Source organism: Spermophilus citellus (assembly GCF_964194105.1).
Source record: "Spermophilus citellus genome assembly, chromosome: 11".
Taxonomy (NCBI): domain Eukaryota; kingdom Metazoa; phylum Chordata; class Mammalia; order Rodentia; family Sciuridae; genus Spermophilus; species Spermophilus citellus.
Window position 1 is genome coordinate 133,908,642 of NC_138192.1, and position 23,566 is coordinate 133,932,207.

Genomic DNA, 23,566 nt, shown 5'->3' on the forward strand with positions numbered 1-23,566 from the left:
TGAGTCGGGAGGTGGCGCCTCCCCTGGCTGAGTACCTCCCCGTCCTGCCTGGCCTCATCCACCATGGTACGTGTGTAACTCTGCCTTCATCATTCATCTCACTAACCCCAACCAGCATCCCCTGGCGAGCCACCGCTGGAGGGCGCCGCGTGCCATTCACCCAAACCTGTGTCTCTCTCCTCTCTTCAGATATTAGGTTGAAAAAGCTCATTGATGAACGGGAATGCCTGCTGGAACAGGTAATGATCTTTTGATTACTTTAGCAGGGCACGTGAAGCCACAAGCCTTCCCGTCCTGACATCTAGTGCACTCAGAAAACCCCTAAATACATCATGCCTGAAAAGAACCATAAGCCAAACCTTAGCTTGATTTTGTCCAAACAGAACATCATACGTCACGCGAGTGTTGGGGAGGAGGTCTCAGAGACCTGAGGCCACTGTACTGAGCTGGGTACGTTCTAGTGGATCGCCGCTTTAATTGCACATTAGTATGGAAGGCCCAGGCTAAGTGCTGAGGCCAGGCCTTGGTGGCTGCCAGCACCTCTCCTCCCACTGGTGCTTGTCACCACCCATCCGCCTTGTGCCCAGTGATCAGTCCCTTCCGGCAGGCGTTTCTTTGAATGGTTGACCAGCATTGTTAACTGTGATTTATCTTCATTCTCTCTCTGACCTCAAGAAATCCTGGATACTGTCCTTGCCGTGTTCAGGACGGTCACTAAATCATTCCACAACACCTTCTAAGGAAACTAGTTCCTCTAACTTTCCCTCAGAAGCTACTAACCAAATGCATTTGCCTTACTTTTTACAATTCTGTTGAACACTCTTTCAAGACTGGATAAAGCATCTGTGGTGGCAGGAGTCTCGGGGATCCTGTGTTCTTTTAGAAACACCATCTGGTCTGGGGTGTGGTTCAGTGGCAGGCCATGGCCTGTCATGTTCGAGGTCCTGGGATCCATCCCTCGCACCACAAAAAAATAAAACAATGTGAACTTTTAACACGTATCCACTGTCATTCTGCACCGTGTCCTTGAACCAGCAGGCACCGTGGTCTGTGTTTGGTCAGAGGTGCAGGGAGATGGCTACCCAGAGGATGCCACAGAGGTCAGAAGCAAGCTAGAAAGCAGGGCAAGGCTCGCCACTGGGCACCTGCGTGTCCAGCACTCCTCTGCAGCTGCCGATCCCACCTCCTGTTTCTCCCTGCCCAGGAGAGCAGGGCTGTGTAGACACCCACTCCCTGAAGACTGGCAAACACCTCTGCACAACCTGCAGCGTGACTGGGTCCTTGGCACAGCTTGGGGGGATTTAGTTCCTGCACTGCTAGGCCTGGAGACACCAAGTGGCCCTGTCTGGCTTCTTGTGAATAAAGCAAAGGTCAATGGCACACTAACTCGCCATCCGTTGGCTGGTTCTTTGGGTGGCTCTATGTACATCCTCCTCCTGAGTCCCCAAAGAATTTCACCTTCAGAACGACTTTTCATCCAAGTTACAAAACAATTCATGCCAGGTATTGTAAAGAAAGCTCCTTTGCCATTCGTTGTATGTCTAGTATTTTCTGAAAAGAGCACCTATTGGAAAAGGTTTTTATTTACTTACTGGAGTTGGTCTTGATTAAAGGGAGAGTCCCTCTGGCTGGTGTAGTGCAGGGCAGATTGTCAATTTTTGCCTTGTCCTCTCCTGCTCAGTCATGTCATCCCTGTCTCCTGGGCACAGGGCACTCAGCTTCAGGCCGTGGCCTGCTGTGCTTCTGGGGGCTGGTTTTCACTTTATGTTTGCTTCCCTTCCCATAGGGCACAAACTCAGCTTTCCGGTTTCCTTTGGAATAGAGAAATTAACTTATTTTACTGGTGGGTGTTTCAGATTAAGAAACTCAAAGGGCAGCTGGAGGGGAGACAGAAGAATGGCAAGCTAGACAGTCTGCGCCCTGAAGATGCTGCATTGGAAAACGGGACAGACATGCACCTCGTGGATCTACAGAGTAAATGTCAATTCTTGTGCAGAATACACTGTAATGCGCGCTGTCCTTAAGCCATCACGGCACAGAAAGCCCAGCAGCCCTCACATCCCCCACCCAGAGACCCTGGATACAGAGGCACAAAGGCACTTCTTTGTGGGCAGAGCAAGGATATTGCTTTCCAGGCCTGTGGCGTAGAGCAGGCGTCCCCAGAGGTGCAAGTGTGCACTGAGGGGAGCCACGAGTGCTCTGCTGGGCACTGCAGTCTTAATCTGCTGATGGCAGGAAAGACCGGGAGGCACTTTTTAAGGCAATAACTAGAAACAGGTTTAAAGGAGACCAAACACGCCCATCCCTCCTCCCCGTCCCAACTCCATCCTTGGTCTATGGTCTTGGCTCAGGGGTGGCGCTCGCCTGGGCTCTCCTGACCTTCCCAAGCAGGGATCACAGAGGCACTTTCCCAGCCTGGGTTCACACCACGCCTTCTCCGATCCTTGGCTCCAATACATTGTGGAGCCACAGACCAGCACTTAGAAATCTGCAAGATGATTATAAAGTAAAGACATGGTTCCCAGGAACTCCTGTTTTAACATTTTCAAAGCCCAAGAGCTTAACAGTTTTTCCTTTTCTTTCAACCTTTAGGGGATGCCAACAGACAGATCAGCGACCTCAAATTTAAACTTGCAAAATCTGAGCAAGAGATAACTGCATTAGAACAAAATGTATGTGAGCACCTCTTAAGCAGTCATGGGCAGTCAAACGGATGTTTAACTGAAGTTTTGTTGGCTAAAAATAGCACCTGAAAGGCTGGGGACAAAATAGCAGAGATTTTTAGAACCAAAAATGGTCCTGATATGGGCAAATGAAGGCAGCAAGTCTCTCAAGGTGTTTCTTGGAGAAAGAGCAAGTGCAAGGAGAGATGATTATTAGGGTTAGGCTGTTCTCTCAATCCTTTAGAAATACTGGTCAGTTGTAAAAGATAGCCAATGTGGCTTGGGAATTTTTTAAAACTTTGCTCCTTTAAAAGTAATTTAGCTAATTGAACACACTTCATGCTGTCACTCTGCCTTTCTCTGCTAGCCAGAGCAGTTCTCCCTGGTATCTAACTTGGGGTATTCCCACCTCCAGATGCTGGGCCCAAGGACAATCTGTGTCCTATCCAAGGAAGAGGTCAAAGCAGGCTCTTTCCCCCTCCGTTGTGATCACACCCCAGGGTGGGTTTTTGTTTTTTTGTGTGCCACTTAATGAAGCATGCTGGCAGGCATTCACCGCCTTTGCCACCCAAAGGTGCCTGCACTCCTGCTCTGCCTTTCCCACCTCCCACCTGCCACTCCTGGGAGAGGTCAGCCTGGAGCCAGGTGCTGGCAGGACCTTTGCTCTTCCTCAGCCTACGGCTCTCCAGCAGGACAGACGCCAGGGCAGCGGCACCAGGCCTGAGGATTACCTGTGACTGCTGAGGCAGAGAAGCCCTTGCCGGCTCAGAGCCGGGCCACTGTTTGCACAGACGCCTTGCTTGGCCAGACGCTGAGTCCTCTCCTACGGGCTGTGTCACTGTGACTCGCAGGGTGTATTCTCTGTTTCATTAAGTCAGTCAGTCCCTATGTTCTCGAGAAGAATAAAGCAATTAGAAGAAGAAAACGGACCTGTTGACTTATACAGATGGCTTTTCCCTGCCTTTCAGGTAATAAGGTTAGAGAGCCAAGTGTCACGTTATAAATCAGCTGCTGAAAATGCAGAAAAAATAGAAGATGAACTTAAGGCAGAAAAACGGAAACTCCAAAGAGAGGTAAATTTTCTAGACTGTCTTAGGGAAAGAGTGGTGTGGCCGTTCCTCTGGTTGGGCCATCAAGGGAGGATTTACTTGGGTTAAATCTGCCATGAGGCTGTGCATGGCCAGCTGTCCCCAGCCACACCAAGTGCTATCGTCCTAACAAAGGCAATGGCAGGGCAGCCAGTCAGGAGCCTAGGACCAGGACCCTGACTGGCCCTGACTGTCCAACCAGCCAATGAGCATCTACCACAGGACCCATCCATAAATGTCGAGTTGATTAGTGAGATCAAGGAGCAGCCAGGCCACTTATGCCTACATACGTAGTCACATGGAGCAAACCTGGACGTGGGCAGCGGCCAGCACTGTCTGAAGTGCCCCGAGAGGCTGAATTGTGCACAGGCCATCTGCTGTGCTGCCAAGCTTTCTTTAAAAACTACGTGTATTTAGGCTGGGGCTAGGGCTCAGTGGTGGAGCACTCACCTGGCACGCGTGAAGCGCTGGGTTCGATCCTTAGCACCACATAGAAATAAAATAAAATACTGTGTCCACCTAAAGCTAAAAAATAAGTATTAAAAAAGAACTACCCGTATCTTACCTTCCTGAAGACACTTTGCAAAGCTGTTCACCCAGCCCATGTTCACAGCACCTGGTGAGCGTGGGTCTGTACATTGGGGCACAGCACTGTTGTAAGTTGTATCTCATCCCTTTAAACGTCCCAAGCACAACTTGCTGTTTTCCACTTTGATCTGACCCTGCTCAGTCTCTGGGCATCTCTGCTGCCATTCGTGGCTTCTACACTCACCTCAGGTGGCCTTGCCCTTCCCGTGTGGTGGTTCATGAAGCTATGCTTCATTTTTATTGGCAGGAACGCCCCAGGCCTGACCAGGGGAAACTTCCCGCCAGCAGCGTTCCCTTCTGCCCCTGCTGGTGACATGGGTGGAGGAGGTTCATCTGTCCTAGGGCCCCACCACCCTACTTATGGGTTCTGGGTAGAAGCAGAGCCGCAGATGCTCCCACATCTCCATGCCCCTGTAGCTCCCTCCCTGGGGCATCTGCTGGTCTTTCTGCTCAGCCGAGGTTCTGAGCCACAACCAGCCTCTTGCCTTCCTGCTTTGGTCTCTGGCCATGGAGACCTTGCTCCTGACTGCCCCAAGCCATGGGGGCCTCCTCGCCTGAGGCCCCGGGCTCGCTCTGGTTCGTATTTTTTTGCCTTGCTTCCCGGTGTGAGAGTGTCAGGGTCCCCAGTGGTACCCTGTCTGGGGTCTAGTCTCAGAGGAGGAGGTTTCCTGGTGACTCGTGATGCCAGAACCATGGCCTGGAACCACCTTCTAGATTAAGAAGCACACAGACACCTGGGCGTTTTAGGATTTCAGTCAGTACTTGTAGTTCTCCATGGGACTGGAATTCCGGCCACAGGGGACCCGCGTTGTTGGGAGGAAACCGGTTCCTGGGAGCTCACTGCCTCTCCCTGCTTTCAGCTCCGCTCAGCCTTAGATAAAACGGAAGAGCTTGAGGTGAGCAACGGCCACTTGGTGAAGCGCCTGGAGAAGATGAAAGCAAACAGGAGCGCACTCTTGACCCAGCAGTGAGCACCAGCTCTGAGTGCCAGCTGCTGGCTGGCAACTGAGAGCGTGGCGCCGTGGGCTTTTCTCTGTGCCGCCTGGAAGTGCTGCTTCTTCCCCTGCCTCTGACAGAAGGAGCCCCAGTGGCCACCAGATGCCTCTGTCTACAGGCACCTGCCCCAAGCTGGGCCACCAGGTGGAACCTTCAGGTCTCTTCTAAGCACACTGGGCCTCTCGGGAGCTTCGGATCTGATGCACAGCAGCCTCAGTGCCACTACATGGTGATCAGAGTCAGGCTGGAGGTGGGACTTGAGTTTTCTTTTCATGTGTCTTTCTGAATGAAGGTGAAGGGGACGTTACAGTGTTGGGACTTCCTTCCGCAGCAGAACCTACAATTGGAGCGACTTCAGTCGTGTCTCTTAGTCAATGCTTTTCATACACAAAACACTGTGGAACCACAAGCCATGACCAAGCATAACTCTGGCTGGAGACAAGGGCATGGTCTAGACATAAGTGACCTTAAGAGACTCTTCACAGCGTCAGGTGAAGCTCTGCTAATGGATTTTTGCTTCAGTTCAGTCATGAGAATACTTTTTTCCAGGGTAATTAGGCAATAGCTTCACTGAAAATGACAGCTTTTCATTTGCATTATTTAATCCTTATATTTGAAATTGAAGTTGTTAACTTCTTTTTAAGAATGTGCTGTTGGAAAAATAAAAATTTAAATGTTAAAATACTTGAACTATGTGGTTTTTATTTTTCCCACTGGGAAAGAAGTTCCTTAACTGATATTTGTTATTCTGTGTATTTATGGTCATTTTTTTAAATCTTTATAAGCATAGCAAATCAACTCTTTTTCTTATTTAAAAAAAAAAATAGATATATTCATACAATCAGGGCACCTGGGATAAAAATGAAATGAGAGCAGTAGGAAGCCAGAGTAAAGACAGCTACAATATCATCAAGGGCAAAAGCAGAGCAGACTCAGCTGCTTGCTGATTTTTAATTACTCTTTGTACACGTTGTATTTCCCATGTGACTGACTGGTTAAAGAGGCCACCTTTTTACGATATTAGCAAGTGCAAACCAAGGCAGTATCATTCCAAACCATGCCTAGCATCAACACTTGAAGGAAGCTGGAGTGAGGGTGTGAGTTGGGGGTGTGTGAGGGACACAGCCAGGGCAGTGCTGGACCTCACCTGGGCCTATCCTCCAAGCACTTCACTGGACACCAGCTCCTAATCACTCATGAGCTACACAGCTGTCCCAGCCCTGTGCTTGCGGCCACACTTCCCTGATGCCACTGCCTGTCCACTCCCTGGGGCATGACTGTGTACGTCCAGCTCCCTGCCTTCCCCTTACTGGCTTCTTGCTCAGCCAGAGCAGTCCTGACCACCCTTTCTGGATGGCTCCTATGTGAGTGCTCAGCAGGAGCCACGGTCCTGAGTGAAGTTACACCAAGGTGGCTGGGTCTGGCTCCTTTCAAAACTGCACCCCCGCCCTAGGTGGCATAGCAACAAGAGCACCACAGACCTGGAGAGAGGGTGTAGCTAGAAGCATGTGAAGCCTCGCAGCCACGGTGACCACATCCCAGAGGTTCCTACGCTGCACATGGGGTGGGAGGCAACAGCAGTGGGGAGTTTCTTTAGGTCTGTGTTCATGCCACCCAGGTTTCTGGGCACCACCACCACCAGGGGCCTGTGGGCACCCACCAAGCTCCACCTTCTGAAGACAGCACCCTGTCTAACAGGCTCTGAATAAATCACATCCCTGGGCCCGGGGACTGAGTTCTCCCCACATGAGCTCCTCTCCTCTCCCCAGCCACCAGCTTGGTGGCCCCAGGGAAAGCTCAGCTCTACTTTGCCACACTGGCTGCTCAAATTTTCTTAGCCAGTCTCAGCCAGGATGGAGTTTTACAGGGACTAAGAGTGGTAGTTCTTTTCCACCATCATTTTGCCAAGTGTAGTTTTAGGTGATGTGATTTAATGTTTCCATATCAAGAATATCAAATGCACTCTCTTTTAAAATCTAGATCTAATTTTTTTCAGATACCATTTAAAAAAATATTACTCCCTCCTCTCATGAACAATTTGGGCAACCTTGAAGTAATATAAAAGAGAAACTCTCTGGTTTTTATTATACTAAATATTAAAAATAATAAGGTGGAAAAATTGCCCTGAATACCAAGAGTTAGCACAGCTGAGATTTAGGAAAGTAAAACGTGGGAGAATAAACAGTGAATTCACTGATATTGCAGCAGTAAGGGCACGTTTGAAAAAAAAAAAAGAGAGGTGGGAATATCTGATTCAGATCAGCTAGTCTTATCTCAAAGAGAGACTCCCAGCAGCAAGGACAGGACCACTGAGTCAGGAAAATGCAATTGCCGGCATAGTTACGTGTATTTATGTGTGTGTGTGTGTGTGTGTGTGTGTGTGTGTGTGTGTGATCATTTTACACTAAACATCATCTAGTTGTGTGGGTGTGTATTTGCATGATTTTACTAAGAATGATTGCACACAGTGGCCCACACCTGTAATTCCAGTGGTCTGGAAGGCTGAGGCAGGAGGATCTTGAGTTCAAAGCCAGCCTCAGCTGTGGGGAGCCACTCTGAATGACCACGCCTTCCAGTCGTGAAGCTGGGGTCTCTGACCAATCGCTACATCTCATGGTGACTTGGGCGTTGTCCAGCTCAGACAGTAAGGCAGGTCTTCAGGTGTAGGTGTCACCCTGGGGTTGAGTTTCACTCACTTGTCCCTTGTATGTCTCCCTCTCTCCCTCTCCCCCTCCCTCCCTCCCTCCCCCCCCCTCCCTCCCTCCCTCCCTCTCTCTCTCTCTCTCTCTCTCTCTCTCTCTCTCTCTCTCTCTCTCTCGCCAGCCTCTCGTGACTTTCTCTTGCTCTCCCTTTTGGGGAGCCTGAGGCCGAGAGCGGAGAAGTCATCCTGAAGCTTGTGTAAAGGTAAAGTGTGTCTGTTTTATTTGGTGTCCATGCAAATTCACACGAGCAATCTTCTCGTGGATTCACTGTGTGTTATTTATTGCTCTATGACAAACCAACCCCAAACTTTGCAGCTTAAAACAACATGTATTTATTATCTCAGGAGATTTCTGTGGGTCAGAAATCTGGGAGTGATGTGGTTGAGTAGTCTAGCTCAGGGTCTCTCAGCAAACAGTCAACCAGGCAGATTCATCCGGAGGTCCACCTGGGTCTGAAGACTCTGTTCCGAGCTCATTCATGTGGTGGTTGCTGAGCCTCACTTCCCTGGCTGGAGGCCTTGGTCAGTCAGCACACGGACCTCTCCAGTGTTGCTCAGGACCTGGCAGCGTGGTCCCTCCAGGGGAGGGATCTAGAAGAGACAGAGACAAACTGGAAGCCATGTTTCAAGGTGGAAAGGAAGGAAATTATCTGTTTCTTGGAAGGAAGAGTATCAAAGAATTGGGGATTTTTTTTTTTATTGGTACTGAAGATTGAACCCAGGATGTTTTAACACTGAGCTACACTCCAGCCCTTTTTATTTTTTGACTTTGAGACAGAGTCTTTTAAATTACTGGGGCTGGCCTTGAACTGATCCTCCTGCCTCAGTCTCTTGAGTTGCTGCTATTACAGGCCTGTGCCACTGCCCCCAACAGAGATGCCATTTTCAAATCTTGAAGCTGGTCTTGCCTGAGGCGGGTGGTAACTGACTAGAGGCACAGGAGGAGACGAGAATATTTCAGCAGAGTTATGGAGAGGACAAGGTGCCAGCAAAGGGTGTCAAGGAGGATGAGCAAAATTTCTCACTAAGAAAAAGGTAACAGAATATAAGCATAGGAAACCCATCAATTTACAAAGCCAAGAACTCCTTGCTTCCTTCCCACCAGGGCCCCCACCAACTCCTTCTTCCCCAACCCCCCTTAATACAAACACCATCAGCCATGCCACCCCCTTGTCCGAGCCTTGGTGTTACTTGGACCCTTCCTGCCCCTTAGCACTACCAGTTCCATTTTGGACAGACCTCACAAGCCAATCGTTTCTCCATCCATACCACCCCCTCCTCTGGACCAGGCCAGGCATCTTCTTCCCGCTCCCAACCCACTTTACTGAACCTCTTTACAAGTCTGATTATGTCACTGCCTCCTCTACATTTGTAGTTATGTTTGATTTTTGCAGTAACCCATTGTGGGTCCTCTTACTGCCTCCATTTAAAAAGGAAACTGAGGTGTACACCACTTGTGACTGAGGTGAAGAATGCTTGAGGACAGGAGTTCAAGGCCAGCCTGGAAACACAGTGGGACCCTGTCTCAAAAAAATAAACAAACAAATAAAAAAAACAAAACCCAGAAGAACAGAAAACATACTGCTAAATGGAGGGTCCTAGAGTATTACAATTCTGGCTACTGCTAATAACCATTCCACTCCACTGAGAGGCCACCAGGGGCTCAGCACTTAGAAGAGTTCTGGCATGGCAGGAGCTGCCCTGCATGAACACACCTTTAGGTCCTGACGCAGGAGGCTCTGGCCAATTACTACTTTTTGTAGTGACTTGGGCATTGGCCCAGCTCAGATAGCAAGGTGTGGCTCCAGGTGTAGGTATTACCCACAGGGGGCGAGTTACACTCACCTCTTCCTTTGTAATCCTACCCCTTTGCCCTTTTTGGGGTGGAATGTTCCATGGAACCTCCCCTTTGTGTCCCCTATTTAAGAATAAAGAATTCCAGTGGCTCACTCTGTTTCTACAGATCCTTAAGGTCGAAGAGCCATCCCTGGATCAGTGAAAAGGTACTTCTCTGTGGTTGCATGCTTTGAGTTATAGGAAAAGTCAGATTTTATGAGCCCAGCATTGGGTCACCAGCGAGGATAGATGGCGGTACTGGTACATGGCACTCAGGAGGTAAGAGCTTCCCAAACAGCCTCCAAGTGCACCCAGCCCCTCTATATCACCACCCCTCCCAGTCCAGAGAGTAAGGTTCCATGCTTATCCCACTGCAGAGGGCCTGGGGTGGCAGATTTGGACTATGAGATTCATCTCTGCTTTAGAGGGACTGGCCCAGGAGGGTCTTCAAGTGTGGCCACCTTGGCTTAATTCAGTGAACCACAAATGCCTCACCCTCTTCTTCACCAAGATTTCCATGTTCCACCATCGTCCTCTCCTTCAGAGCTGGACATGCTCCTCTTTCAGGAGCCAATTATCCAGGTAAATAAAGACAGTAGCAGAAAGACTAATCCTCAATCATTCATAAAATGAGAAGAATATACTTGGCAAGTTACTGACTTCAGTCTTCAGAATTTTTCGTTTGGCTGAGAGAGATTACATGAAAGACTACTGAAATGTATATGGTAAAAATGAGTACAATGGGTTGGGGCCGGGGCTCAGTGGCAGAGAGCTCGCCTGGCACATGTGAGGCACTGGATTCAATTTTCTGCACCACCTAAAAATCAACAAATAAAGTATACTGTCGGAGACCAGCTCCAACAGGGGGTCTCAGGAGACGAACGGATGGTGAGGAGTCGGCGAAAGGGGGTGGAGAAAAACACAGACACCAAAGTGAAGGTGCTGAATCCCAGTCTTTACTTGTGAAGTTAATCATATATACTTTTCATTTTGGCAGGCTCACAGTACTTTGTGGTTACAAAACAGGAATCATTATTCAAAGAAACAAAATATTACATAGCTACAATTAGAATAGAAGAATGTATCTTGGCTTATGCATAAGCAAGCATTTTTACTTTTAGTTCGAGTTTTGCTTTGAGCTGTTTCTGCTTAGTTAACTTTTAATAATAGTTAGAAATGTCCCAACTATTGGCCTATACCTTGACTATTCTTTTTTGACTTACTGACTGGAACTGGTGCCATGGTTACGGCAAGTGGTTAACTTGTTATTAATTTTAATCAAACAAGAGTAAGAGCACAAACCATTGTGCACAGGAACAAGAACAAGTTGCCCAGTACCAAGCACTAATCTGTCTTCTTAACATTAATTCTTCTTCTCTAGATTTTAATTTAATTTCTCAAAAACTTCCTTGACTGTTTTTCCTACAGGGGGTTTTTCATTAAACATTAACAATTTACGTTCCACAGCTGAATCATTGCATTTAAAGCAAACAGATCCATTCTTTAGAAGTAGTTGCATTAATTGGGAAAGTCATGTTTTTTCCTTCAAACTTAATGGTCATATGAGAAGTCACAACTATACTTATTAAAGGAATACAGAAATAAACCAGCCCATTCCCAGAAACATACTGCGTTCCTCCAGAGGATGGACGCCTTGCGCCATCCACCTCAGTAGGGCCTTGCCGTTGCCCGAGTCAGGGGAGGGGCGCAGCAGTATACAATTTGATGTTTTAAAAAAATAAGTACTATGAAGATGTAGCTTTCTCCCAAGTTTATAGATTTAATGCACTCATTAAAATGACTTTGAGATATTGTTGGGAGTAATCACACAAAATTATTCTAATTGTCATCTGGAAGTTAACATGGTAACTAGCTTAGATAATTCTGATTAAAGTTGGTGTGGTGGCATTGAGCAGCCTTCGCCATCTATTCTGCATGTTACAAAGGTGCAAAGTGACAGGACAATGGGATGCCCATCCTTATTCACAGAGAGGTATTGCTTCACCATATTTTCCTGCTGCGTTCCCTGAGGACTCCCAGGATGTGGCTTCCGCATTTTTCTGCATTTCTACATGAAACAATAATGTTAAAATATTGAAAAGTTATAAGAAAAATTGTGAGGAAATGCTAGGGATTGAACCAGAATGTGTGTGTAAAGCATGCACCCTATCACCAAGCTGCACCCCCCAAATAAATAAATGTGTAAAAAATCAAATTGCAAAGGCAAGTTAAAATGACTGCTAATAATTATTCTGAACTCAGGATGGAGTAAAATCACTGGAAAAAAAGGCCACAGATTAATACACTTCATCAAAGTGTAAAGCTTCACATCAAGATAAAATGAACTCTGCTCAGTAAAGTGGCACACACCTGTAATCCCAGCAACTCAATAGGCTGGGGCAGGAGGATGGCAAATTCAGGGCCAGCCTGGACAATTTAGCTAGACTCTGCCTCAAAACCAAAATTAACTAATTAATTAAAAGGGCTGGGGATTTAGCTAAATGGTAGAGCACCCTTGGGTTCAATCCCCAGGACTGAAAAAAACAAAACAAAACAAAACAAAACAAAAACACAAACTCCCATACCAATGAGAAAAGTCCAATAGGGCAGAGCAGCCCAGCAGGAAAAGGTGGATGGCAGGCGGCACACCCAGACACCAGGATTCAGCCCGACTTAAGTGAGCCCTGGGTGGGAGGAGACCAAGGAACAGCTAGCTCTACGGGTGTGGAAAGTGCTGGAACCCAGGGTTGCACAAAGGCTGCTGAAGTCGCTGGTAGGAATGTTTCTTCTGCCTGCAGCAACAGGGAACGTCTCACGTGCACCCACCTACCTGCCTCTGTCTTCCTGCCTGTGATCCCGCAACCCCTCTCCCGCTTGCGCCAGTTCAGCTCGTCTGCCTACAGCCCAGGATACAACGTGAGGGCTGTGCCCAGCTGTCCAGGGCCCTGTCCCAGGTGACCAGGACATCCTGTCCCCGCACACCACCAATTCTAGGCTTCCTCCGGTAGTCTGAAACTTTGGCCTATGGAAGGAGGACATGCCTCTTTCCGCTATATTCATAGGGTAGACCAACAATGGAATGAGCATGTGACATATTTCTGCCAGCACAGGAAAGAAATTTCTAAAAATTCTAACTCACTATCAAAGAATAGTTTAATACAACTGTTTATTTTTAAAAAATTCAAAATGCTAAAACCAAATCAGGCATAGGGGGATGCAAAAAAAAGAATCCACAATGAACAAAGTAATGCACAAAGAAATCCACCCACGGGCCAAAGCACGGTGGCGCCCGCCTGTAATCCCAGCGGCTTGGGAGGCTGAGGCAGGAGGTTGCGAGTTCAAAGCCAGCCTCAGCAACCGGGAGGTGCTAAGCAACTCAGTGAGACCCTGTCTCTAAATAAAATGCAAAATAGGGCTGGGGATGTGATTCAATGGTTGAGTGCCTCTGGGTTTAATACCCTGTACCAAAAAAATAAAATATATTCCCCCACGATGAACAAAACACTCCAGTTTAGAGACAACATCAGGAACTGCTCTGTGGAGCTATTGTAGAGACCAGGAAAGAATTGTGAGCACCAATTTGGAGGTTTTACTCATCTCAGATTTAGTTTCCTTGCCTCTGACTTTTTCAAACGCTTGCAGGGAAGTGTCATCTGTTTTGACCACTGAGTTTGAGGTGTCCCCGTTCAATTATGCACCCAGGGCCAGGGCCCGCACCTGGCCCTCGACTGCACCCTGCCCATGGGGCTTCTAGAAGCCAGCGCTGGGACTCCCAGGTCGGGAGGCGTGGCCGTGTAGCCACCGCGAGAGACGTCGCCGGGCAGTTTGGCTTCTGCCCACAGAGCGTGCAGTCCCACGAGGGTGTTGAGCGGCGAGGCAGGAAAGCTAAAGGCCCAGACCTTCCTGGTCCCCCACGAGGCTGGAAGCCAAGTCGGCAGTTTCCTTCGCGCTCTTTCGCGCCCGCATGCCGGGCCAATCACGGCGCTGCCCTGTTCGCGCCGACCAATAGCAGGGCGCTTTGCCAAGCGGTGGGCGGGCCGCCGGCGGCCGTTACCCAACAGGCACCGCGGCGCCCAGAAGTCAATCGCTCTGAGGCCGCAGCCGAGAGCTGGGTCCGCCTGCGTGGTGGCGGCGACGGCCGCGCCGGAGGTGCGACAGGCCTGGGCGCGGGACGAGCCGGGGGACCTCGGGAGTGCGCGCCGTGCGGGGCGGCGGGACGGGCTCAGCCGGTGGCGCCTTAGAGGATAGAGGCGGACGCGGGCCCGGTGTGTGCGGGGCGAGCGGGAAACCGCCAGGTGGAAAGGGCGCCGGTGGGAGGACTTGGGCGCCCGCGGGCAGAACCGAAGGAGCCCGGGCCGGTGGTGCCACAGGGGTTCCCGGGCGAGTTGGCCGAGGGGCGCGGAGGTGGGCGCGCCCGGGAGCGGAATTGCTGGCCGAGCTGCCCCGCTCTTCTCCCACCAGAACATGGCGAGACTGTGCTTCGTCCAGGCCAGAGGACACGCGCGCTGAAATCTTGACACTGCAAAGGCACCCTTCAGAAGGGCAGGGCAGTCTAAATTCTCCCGGCGTGAGAATGCCCATTTCAGTCGTCTTGGTCAGCCTTTGCAAGTCTGATAGACAAAAATTCACCCATTCCGATTTGCATTCTGATAATACAAAGGTGGTTGTTTTTGTTTGTTTGTTTCTTGGTACCCCAGACTGAACTCAAGACCCTTGAGCCACCTCCTCTTGCAGAGTTGCCGAGGCTGGCTTTGAACTTGCAATCCTCTTGCCTAAGCCTCCTGAGCTGCTGGGATTACAGGCGTGCACTAGCACGCCCGGCTTATCCATCTTTTAATATGTAGTTGTGCATTTTTTGTTTTTGTTTTGTGCTGTAATGGGGATCAAGCCAAGACCATAAGCATGCTGGACAAGTACTCTATGGCTAAGCATCATCCCCAGCCATTTTTTTAAAATTCATTTCAGTTTTTTTAAAATATTTTTTAAGTTGTAGTTGGACACAATACCATTAATTAATTAATTTTTATGTGGTGCTGAGGATTGCACCCAGCCCCTCACACATGCTAGATGAGCACTCTACTGCTGAGCCACAACCCCAGCCCCTCAGTTTATTTTTATACTGGGCATTGAACTCAGGCCCATGCACATGCTAGATAAGCGATATTCTACCAAGTTACATCCCCAGCCCTTAACATTTTTTTTTATTATTATTTTATTGTTGGTTGTTCAAAACATTACATAGTTCTTAATATACCATATTTCACAGATTGATTCAAGTGGGTTATGAACTCCCATTTTTACCCCGTATACAGATTGCTGTGTCACATCAGTTACATTTCCATTGATTTACAAATTGCCTTTCTAGTGACTGATGTATTCTGCTGTCTATCCCATTCTCCACTATCCCCCCTCCCCTCCCCTCCCCTCCCCTCCCCTTCTCTCTCTCTCCACCCCCTCTACTGTAAATCGTTTCTTACACTTATATAATTTCTCTCCTACTCCTCCTTTCCTCTTATATGTAATTGTGTATAACCCTGAGGCTCACCTTCCAATTCCATGCAATTTCCCTTAACTCTCCCTTTCCCTCCCGCCTATCATCCCTGTTTAATGTTAATCTTCTTCTCCAGCTCTTCGTCTCTACCCTGTCCTTGGTTACTCCCCTTATATCAAAGAAGACATTTAGCATTTGTTTTTTAAGGATTGGCTAGCTTCACTTAGCATAATCTGCTCTAATGCCATCCATTTCCCTCCAAATTCTATGATTTTGTCATTTCTTAATGCAGAGTAATACTCCATTGTGTATAAATGCCATATTTTTTTAATCCATTCATCTATTGAAGGGCTTCTAGGTTGGTTCCACAATCTTGCTATCGTGAATTGTGCTGCTTAACATTTTTTGAGACAACATTTCACTGAATTCCTTGGGGTGACCTCAGACTTGTAATCCTCCTGCCTCAGTTTCTAGAGCATCTCAGATTGCAGGCCTGTGCCACTGCATCAGGCATTTCTTGGTGACAGGACTATGTTCTAAGAAATGTGTCATTAGTCAACTTCATCATTCAAATATCATTGAGTGTGTATGTGTGTGTATGTACGTGTATATCTGCACATAAGTAGGTGATATCTTATGGAATTACCATGATGTTGTCTGTTGACCAAGATATTGTTTTACAGCACATGACTATGATTCTTACAGTCATATAATTGCTCAGTCCCTGTTTGTGAATGTTTTTCTCTGGATATATTTTAATTTGCATGAGTACTTTATGCAGTATATTTAAAATTATCTTTCCTTGGTTTATCAGTTCATTTTGTTCATGGTTTTAATTATTTTTAAATTCTTTACTTATCTCCCCCATCTTCTTAATTATTTCTTTTCCTTCACAGAAAAAAGAATTGGATCAATTATGTATAATCATTTTCTCCAGTTCTTTTCTTGTGAATCTACTTACTCCAAACAGGCATTCATCACCATCATTTAACCGAATCAGTTTTGTAGGTTATAAATGACTTCTAGTTTGCCAGGTTCAGTTCAGAGTGAGCCCTCAACTCATTGTTTTAATTATCTCCACCTTCTTCAAACAGCCTTTTCACTTGTCTTCCAGTATACCATAACTATACTTACTGGTCTTTCTCAGTGTCCTTTGTTCTTCTTTTCAGCTTTTTTTTTTTAACTTTGGAATGCCTTGGCACCTAATTCTTGGGTCTCTTCTTTGTTTCTTTTTCAATTAGATAATGATTACATTCAGGCTCATAGATTTATTTTGATCACTAAATCAGTGTTATCCAGAAGAAACATAATGCAAACAATGTGTGTGATTTTTAATTTTTTAGTACACATTAACAAACGAAAAATATATAGGTAGAATTAGTTTTAGTGTTTCATTTAACCAAGTATATGAAATTATTATTATTTTAACGTGTATTTAGGCAAAATATGTTAATGAGATTTTGTTCTTTTCATATTAAGTCTTCAAAATCTAGTATGTGTTTTATACTTATAGCACATTTCAATTTAGATTTGCCCATTTCAAGTACTCATTAACCATATAAGGCTACTGGTCAGTACAGCTCTAGATGATCTCACTGATCTCCAGACCTCTATCTCTATTTGAATGTCTAATAAATATCTCAGAATTAGCATGTGTAAAACTCTTGGGAGGTATTCTTGATTCTGTTTTCTCACATTCCTATCCATTCCAGTAAGACAAATCTTCTCAGTCCTAACTAATAGAACCAGGATCTAATCAACCTTCTCTGCTGCAGTCAGTGTGCTCCCAGACATCATCATCTCTTGCCCAGATTATTAGAGAAGCCTCCTGACTTGCTAGGTGTCTGCATGGCTCCTTCCTTCTGTTTCTTTAGTTGTTTTTTTCCAAGTCTCACCTTATCAGAAAAATGTTCCTTGGCTACCGTACTTCAAGTCATACCCCTCCTCCATTCACTTGAAATGTATACCCAGGTAAATCAGTATTCCCTCATTCCTTGTATACTTTGCTTTTGTCCATTGCATTTTCATCATCTAACCTACTGTGTATTTTACTTACTACTTTATTTCTTGTGTCCTGCCTTAAGAATGAGTGCCATAGGGCAACATTTATTTCACTATTTACTAGTTCAGCCTGGTACATGGTAGGCATTCAGAGATACTGAGAGATATTGTTGTTCCTGCTGTGATGATGTTCTTTCCTTTTTTTTCTTCTTGGGGGTGGGGGTTGGTACCGGGGATTGAACTCAGGGGCTCTCAACCACTGAGCCACATCCCCAACCCTATTTTGTATTTTATTTAGAGACAGGGTCTCACTGAGTTACTTAGCACCTCACCCTTGCTGAGGCTGGCTTTCAACTCAAAATCCTCCTATCTCAGCCTATCTGGCCTCTGGGATTACCAGTGTGCACCACCATGCCCTGCTGTTATTTCTTCTATTAGGTTTGAAGTTTGCCTGTCACCATTTCTCTGTGGTCCAAGATGGTTTGGAAAAAAATTGACACAGGCTATATCTTCAGCCTTTGAAAATTTTCCTGTGGTTGGGTCTCTGTTCACCTATGAGTCTTTTAAAAATCTTTTCTTAGTAATGTGTCTGTTTTTATTGTTGGAAAATGATCCATCAAAGGTGTATACAGCAATCTCAATTTTTTTAAAAAAGTACCTCTTTATCTCTTGTTAAGGTACTCCTTTTCTTGGTTTAAATTTTTTTGTTTTTAAAGAAATAAATGGATTGTCACTGTGTTGCCAGGGTGGACCCAACTTCCTGGGCTCAAATGATCCTCCTGCCTCAGATTCCCTAATTACTGGGAGTACAGGTGTGTGCCACCATTCCTGGCAAGGTGCTTCTTTTTTAATTGAATATTTTTGTTTCAGTTCTTAGATTTCTGATATTTATCTATTTTTGTTCATCTTTTCAGAGAATAGGGCTTGATTTGAGTTATTTTGACTATTGTTTAATTGATTGCTTCTGTTTTTCTCCTAAATAATTTTATTATCAACTTTTTTGGTTTATCTTTAGTTCTTTTCTGAATTCTTTTTTAAAATACATTTTTTAGTTGTAGATGAACACAATACCTTATTTATTTATTTATTTTAATGTGGTGCCGAAGATCAAACCCAGTGCCTCACATATGCTAGGTTTGTACCCTACCACTGAGCCACAATCCCAGCCCCTCTTTTCTTAATTCATTTATTTCCAGTTTTATTTAATGATAAATATCTAAAGCTGTGACTTTTTTTTTGCTTATAACCTTGACTGTGTCCTCTGGGTTTTGGTGTCTATACTCTTATTGTCAGTTTTCTTCAACTATATCTATACTGTTTATTAACTGCCATAGTCAGGTTCATAGTTAGACAGCTGTCTATGGAGTGAGATATTCTGCTTTATATTCTTATTGCAGAACACAGAGAGTGAACTTAGATGATTTTTTTTCAGGATCATTGATTGAAATAGTTCATAAAAATAGTTCCTAATTAGAACAAAATCAGTTCTTCCTGCCAGATCTATTGGATTCTGTTGAAAAACTTCACAGGGTATGGACAGTGAAGGTAAGTGGGAGCCAGAGCTCAAAATGATTTTGTGGTTTGGCTAGCCATTTATTCTGCTGGTCTCCTCTGGGATCATTTGTGTGCATTTGGGTATCTTGGTTTTTCTATTAGAGACCAGTTTGTGCTTCCTCATTTGTAGCTGACTTCAAAGAGTCATTGTCATTAACTTTTTTAAAAAACAACTTTATTGAGGTATATCTCACTCATTTCAGTGATTTTTTAGTATCTTTAACAGAGTAGTATAATCATAACATAAATCAATTTTAGAATATTTTCATTGCTTCAGTAAGATCATTTATGCCTTTTTATAGTTAGTCCCCACCTCACCTCCAACTCAAGGAAGCCACTAATCTTTGTCTCTCTAAATTTGCTTTTTCTGGACATTTATTTAAATGAAATCATACAATATGTGGTCTCTTGTGCCCTGCTTCTCTCATTTAGCTTAATATTTTAGAGTAATACATGAAGTAGCATGTATTGGTAGTTTGATCATTTTTATTGATGGAAGATATTATGTTGTGTGAAGGTACCACTGTTTTAGTTAGCTTTTCTGCTGCTGTGACCAAAAGACCTGACAAGAACAATTTTGGAGAAGGAAAGTTTATCTGGGAGCTCACAGTTTTAGATGTCTCAGTTCATATATGTCCGACTCCATTTCTTGGGTCCTGAGGTGAGGCAGAACATCATAGCAGAAGTATGTGGCAGAAGAAAGTAGCTGGGGACAAGGGACCAGGAAGCAGAGAGAACCTCCCTCACCAGGGACAAAATATAAACCCCAAAAGCATGTTCCCATCAACCCAGTTCCTCTAGCCACACCCTACCTGCCTGTAGTTAACACCCAGTTTATCCCTGTCCCGGGATTAATGACACTGATTAGGTTAAAACTAATAACCCAATCATTTCACCTCTAAGCTTTCTTGCATTGTACATGTGAGTTTTGGGGGGTTACGTAATATCTAAAGCATGTCATTAACTTTTTACAATTTATTTTGGAAGCATTTTTAATCTAGGTTCAACATAAATTATGGTTATTGTAGTCAAAGACTTTTTGATTAGGATTTTTGGATAACATTATGTTCCTTGGAAATTTTATGAGACTGTCTTGTCTATTTTTTATGTAGCTATTAATTCATATTTAAAAGAAATTAGTCAATCTGTTTCATTGTTAACCCTCTGAATTAGAATCTTTGATTATATCTGCTACTTTGTTAAATTTTTCCTGTATATCTAATAGTTTTTTAAATTATAATGAGTAATATAATAATTTAATATTTATACTTCTTCTAGAATATACATCATTGAATGATGCAGGCCACTGCACTGATGGAGACAGCTTCTGGCAAAGTCTACCATACTAGTGGAGGAAGCCTTCAAAAAGGTGAGGGTCTAAGCCAGTTGTCTTTTGGGTGGGAAGGGTGTTAAGTGTGATTGTACCAGATAGCCCCCTCCAGTGTGGCTGCTTTCTAAGCCTTCCTCCAATAAGCTGTCTCTAACTTGAAAAATTCTCTCATGCAGTTTTTGGTGGGTATGGGTAGTCTAGGCAGCACCTTTTATGGAAGGGTTTATGGAAGAGAAAGTGACTGGGAAGAGGTTTTTGTCCATCCAGGCTTTCAAAATTGCAAGTGGTTGAGAGTAAAATAAAGAAAGTGGGTAAGCTGACTTCTGCTCCCCAAAAAGTTGTGTATGTTTTGTCTTCCCACCAAACCTGCAATTTCTTTTTCTGATATAATGGTAGAAAAGAAAATAAGAAATAGAAAGAGCATAAAAAGTGAAATAACCAAATTTTATGTGATTGTGAATATATATAACATAAATCAAGAAGTGATACTCTAAATTAAAACAAAAATCTCATCGTACATTGTTTATAATACACACTTAGAAAAGAAAGATTTAAAACATGAAAGAACAAGAAACAAATAAGGAATCATTTTAAAGTGACAGTTACATTATAAAATGAAAGTATTTGTCAAGAATGCTAGTGGAACAAACTATACCCTTTATATTCATATGTTAAATGCTAGAAACTTAGGGAAAGGCTACTAGTCATTAGATGTGATAACAGTTCTCTTTCTTTCCTTATAAATACAATAGGATATTTCATGCAGTTTAAAATATTCTTCAGAAATATGAACATAAAAATTTTTAATCTGAGAAGAGAATGTAAAAGAAATATTATAAATAAAGCAAGAAACTTAACCTACTAGATTCTAGAATAATTAAAATCGTATGATACTGTTGTAAAATAAAAGTTAAGAAAATCCAATCTAACAGATATAAAAATATCTATGAAACTCTTAACAGACAGTTAGAAGAGTTTGTAACTGTTGTACCAAAATAATAGTAATAAATCTTAGAGTAATGTTGAAGCACATTGTGGATTGATTGGTGATCATGATATCTGATTGTGATAGCCTTTCAATGAAAGGAAATAGAAAATACCAGAATGCATTAAACACAGAGTAACTATTTTTTTGTAAAATTGTTGTGTGACGTGCATGTGCGTGTGTGCACGCGCGCGCGCGTGTGTGTGTGTGTGTGTGTGTGTTAGGTCATGATATAAAATGTGCTTCCAGTTGTCTTAGTGAAAAAGAAAGAAATAGAAAATCACTAATCTTTCTCTTCATCTTGCCACCACTTCTTTTTTTTTTTTTTTTGCCACCACTTCTAATGAGCTACCAAGTCAAGTTGCTTGTGAGACTTTTACACCAGTGACTTTTACACCTTGGTCTACCTGCCTTTCCTCTTCTCCCTTAAGCTTCATTCCGACTGTTGCTGCAGATGTCTTCAACTCTGTTCTGGTCACATAACTACCCTTTTAAGATACTTTCAGTGGTCTTCCTTTGCCTTAGAACGAAAGCCAAAAATTCATTTAGCACAGCATAAAAGGATTCTCAGTTCACAGTTCCTATAACTCTCATGGAGTTCCTTCATCCAGGCCAGTTGGCTTACAATTTCTTGAAAATTCCCTGTTGTTTTACACAGCAAACTGTACTCACTGTTGGATATGCCTAAAATTATTTTGTCTATATCATTTAAAAACTTTTTGTTTGTTTGTTTTTGGTACAAGGGATTGAACCAAGCCACATCCCTGGCCTTTTTATTTTTTATTTTGAGACAGGGTTTCATTAAGTTATCTAAGGCCTTGCCAAATTGCTGAGGCTGGTCTTGAACTTGGGATCTTCTTTTCTCAACTTCCTCAGTCACTGGGATTACAGCCATGTCCCACCACAGCCTACACAAAACAATTTTATAATGTAAAGATTCCTCTGAAGTCTAATCCTTTCTTCTCAAATGTACCTGCTCTGTACTTTTTAACTTTTGTATTTTTATATGCTTATATGTGACCCTTATGAAAGCCATTAATATAGGGGCAGCACCTCTATCTGCTTTTCCTTTTATAAGGTGCTGGGAGCCATAGCCCAGTTGGAATGAAGCATGGCATTTTTGCCAGAATGGAGTGGTTGAGAGGTGATGCCAGTAAGCCATTAAGATGATGATGGTTATGTTAAACTGTGTATTCAATTGTATATTAGACCCCTGCTGTCCGCCTCAAGTGCCAGCTACTTTGGAGTTCTCACTCTACTTTGGAGTTCTCCTGAGGGTTCCTGGGGAGTTCGGTTGGTTGGGGAAGTGCCGGAGGAGGGATTTTCCGGTGGTGTGTGGTGTGTCCCGGGAGAAGGCCGCATGCATGGCATTCGCGGGAGATTGGAAATAAAGTTTGTTCCTGCTTGAGTGGCTCGTGATTTGTGCCCAACCAGACTGCGGCTTTTGGTGGCCCGTGCGGGGAACACCTGAAGCTCGGAGGTAAGTGAAATTGCTCGCCCCTGAGGGAAGGCAAGAGAATGGGTGACCATTTCAAAAAACAATGTGTTCTTGTTTTGATTTGTTTTGTTTTTGTTTCAAGCTGCCTATCCCTAGAACTTTCTCAGGCAAACTGGGAAAAATGGTTGGCTTAAGGGTTGAAGTTGTTCGGCCCTGAGGAAGAGATAGAGATAGACCACGAATATACATTTCAAAAAAATAGGAAAATTGATATGATTTTTTGTTCCGTTTTTGTTTCATTTTGCTTCGGTTTTGTTTTGAGTTATCTGTTTGAGTTGCGTTATCCTTGTAGCAGAAATATGGGGTCAGAAATTAGCAAAAAACAAACCAAAAGAATGTTAAGTAAATTGTTAGAGGAAGGAGGCACCCCAGTAAAACCAAAAACAGGGCATACGTTGATACAATACAAATGTAGCCCATGGCTTTTTAAGGAGGAGTTGTTGAATATATCACAATGGGACCATCATGGTGAAGATTTAAGGGACAGGGAAAGGAAAAACCCAGGAACTCTGCCAGTCGGCACATTGCCATTGTGGGTGATGATACGATTTTGTATGCCTAGTCCAAAGCTTTCAGTTCAGATTATGGTAGAAGACATATTAGATCAGGAAAAAGAGGAGGCCTCTCAAGATAGTCAGAAAGGGGAAGAAAGTTTAGAGCAGAAAAAGCCATCAGGGGAAAAGTTACAACAGGAGGCTGCTATTAAAATCTTTCTATCACCAGAGGGTGTAAGTGTCCAACCAACAGCTCCGCCTATGGGGCCCTCAACCCGCGTAGTTGATAGATGGGATCCTGAGACAGGACCTCAAAGATTAGCATGCCCTGTATTTGAACA

General features: G+C 44.5%; 2 protein-coding genes across 8 annotated transcripts in view; both read left to right on the plus strand.

Annotated features, from left to right (window-relative positions):
* Window positions 1-6,025, plus strand: part of LRRFIP1 (LRR binding FLII interacting protein 1) — a 132,775-nt gene extending 126,750 nt beyond the window's left edge. For 6 of the 7 annotated variants that reach the window (XM_081260827.1, XM_081260828.1, XM_081260832.1 and 3 more), the window contains 5 exons: window positions 190-239; window positions 1,857-1,974; window positions 2,593-2,672; window positions 3,632-3,736; window positions 5,200-6,025. In XM_081260827.1, coding sequence (XP_081116953.1) covers window positions 190-239; window positions 1,857-1,974; window positions 2,593-2,672; window positions 3,632-3,736; window positions 5,200-5,310 — 464 coding nt within the window. In that variant the 3' untranslated portion in view covers window positions 5,311-6,025. The remainder of the gene's footprint in view (window positions 1-189; window positions 240-1,856; window positions 1,975-2,592; window positions 2,673-3,631; window positions 3,737-5,199) is intronic. The other variant, XM_081260831.1, reaches the window with a different exon arrangement.
* Window positions 6,026-8,222: 2,197 nt separating this feature from the next.
* The window catches only part of RBM44 (RNA binding motif protein 44), a 45,086-nt gene continuing 29,742 nt past the window's right edge, over window positions 8,223-23,566 (plus strand). The window contains exons 1-2 of the mRNA XM_081261896.1: window positions 8,223-8,239; window positions 20,197-20,287. Of these exons, the coding sequence (XP_081118022.1) occupies window positions 20,212-20,287 (76 nt within the window). The 5' untranslated portion in view covers window positions 8,223-8,239; window positions 20,197-20,211. The remainder of the gene's footprint in view (window positions 8,240-20,196; window positions 20,288-23,566) is intronic.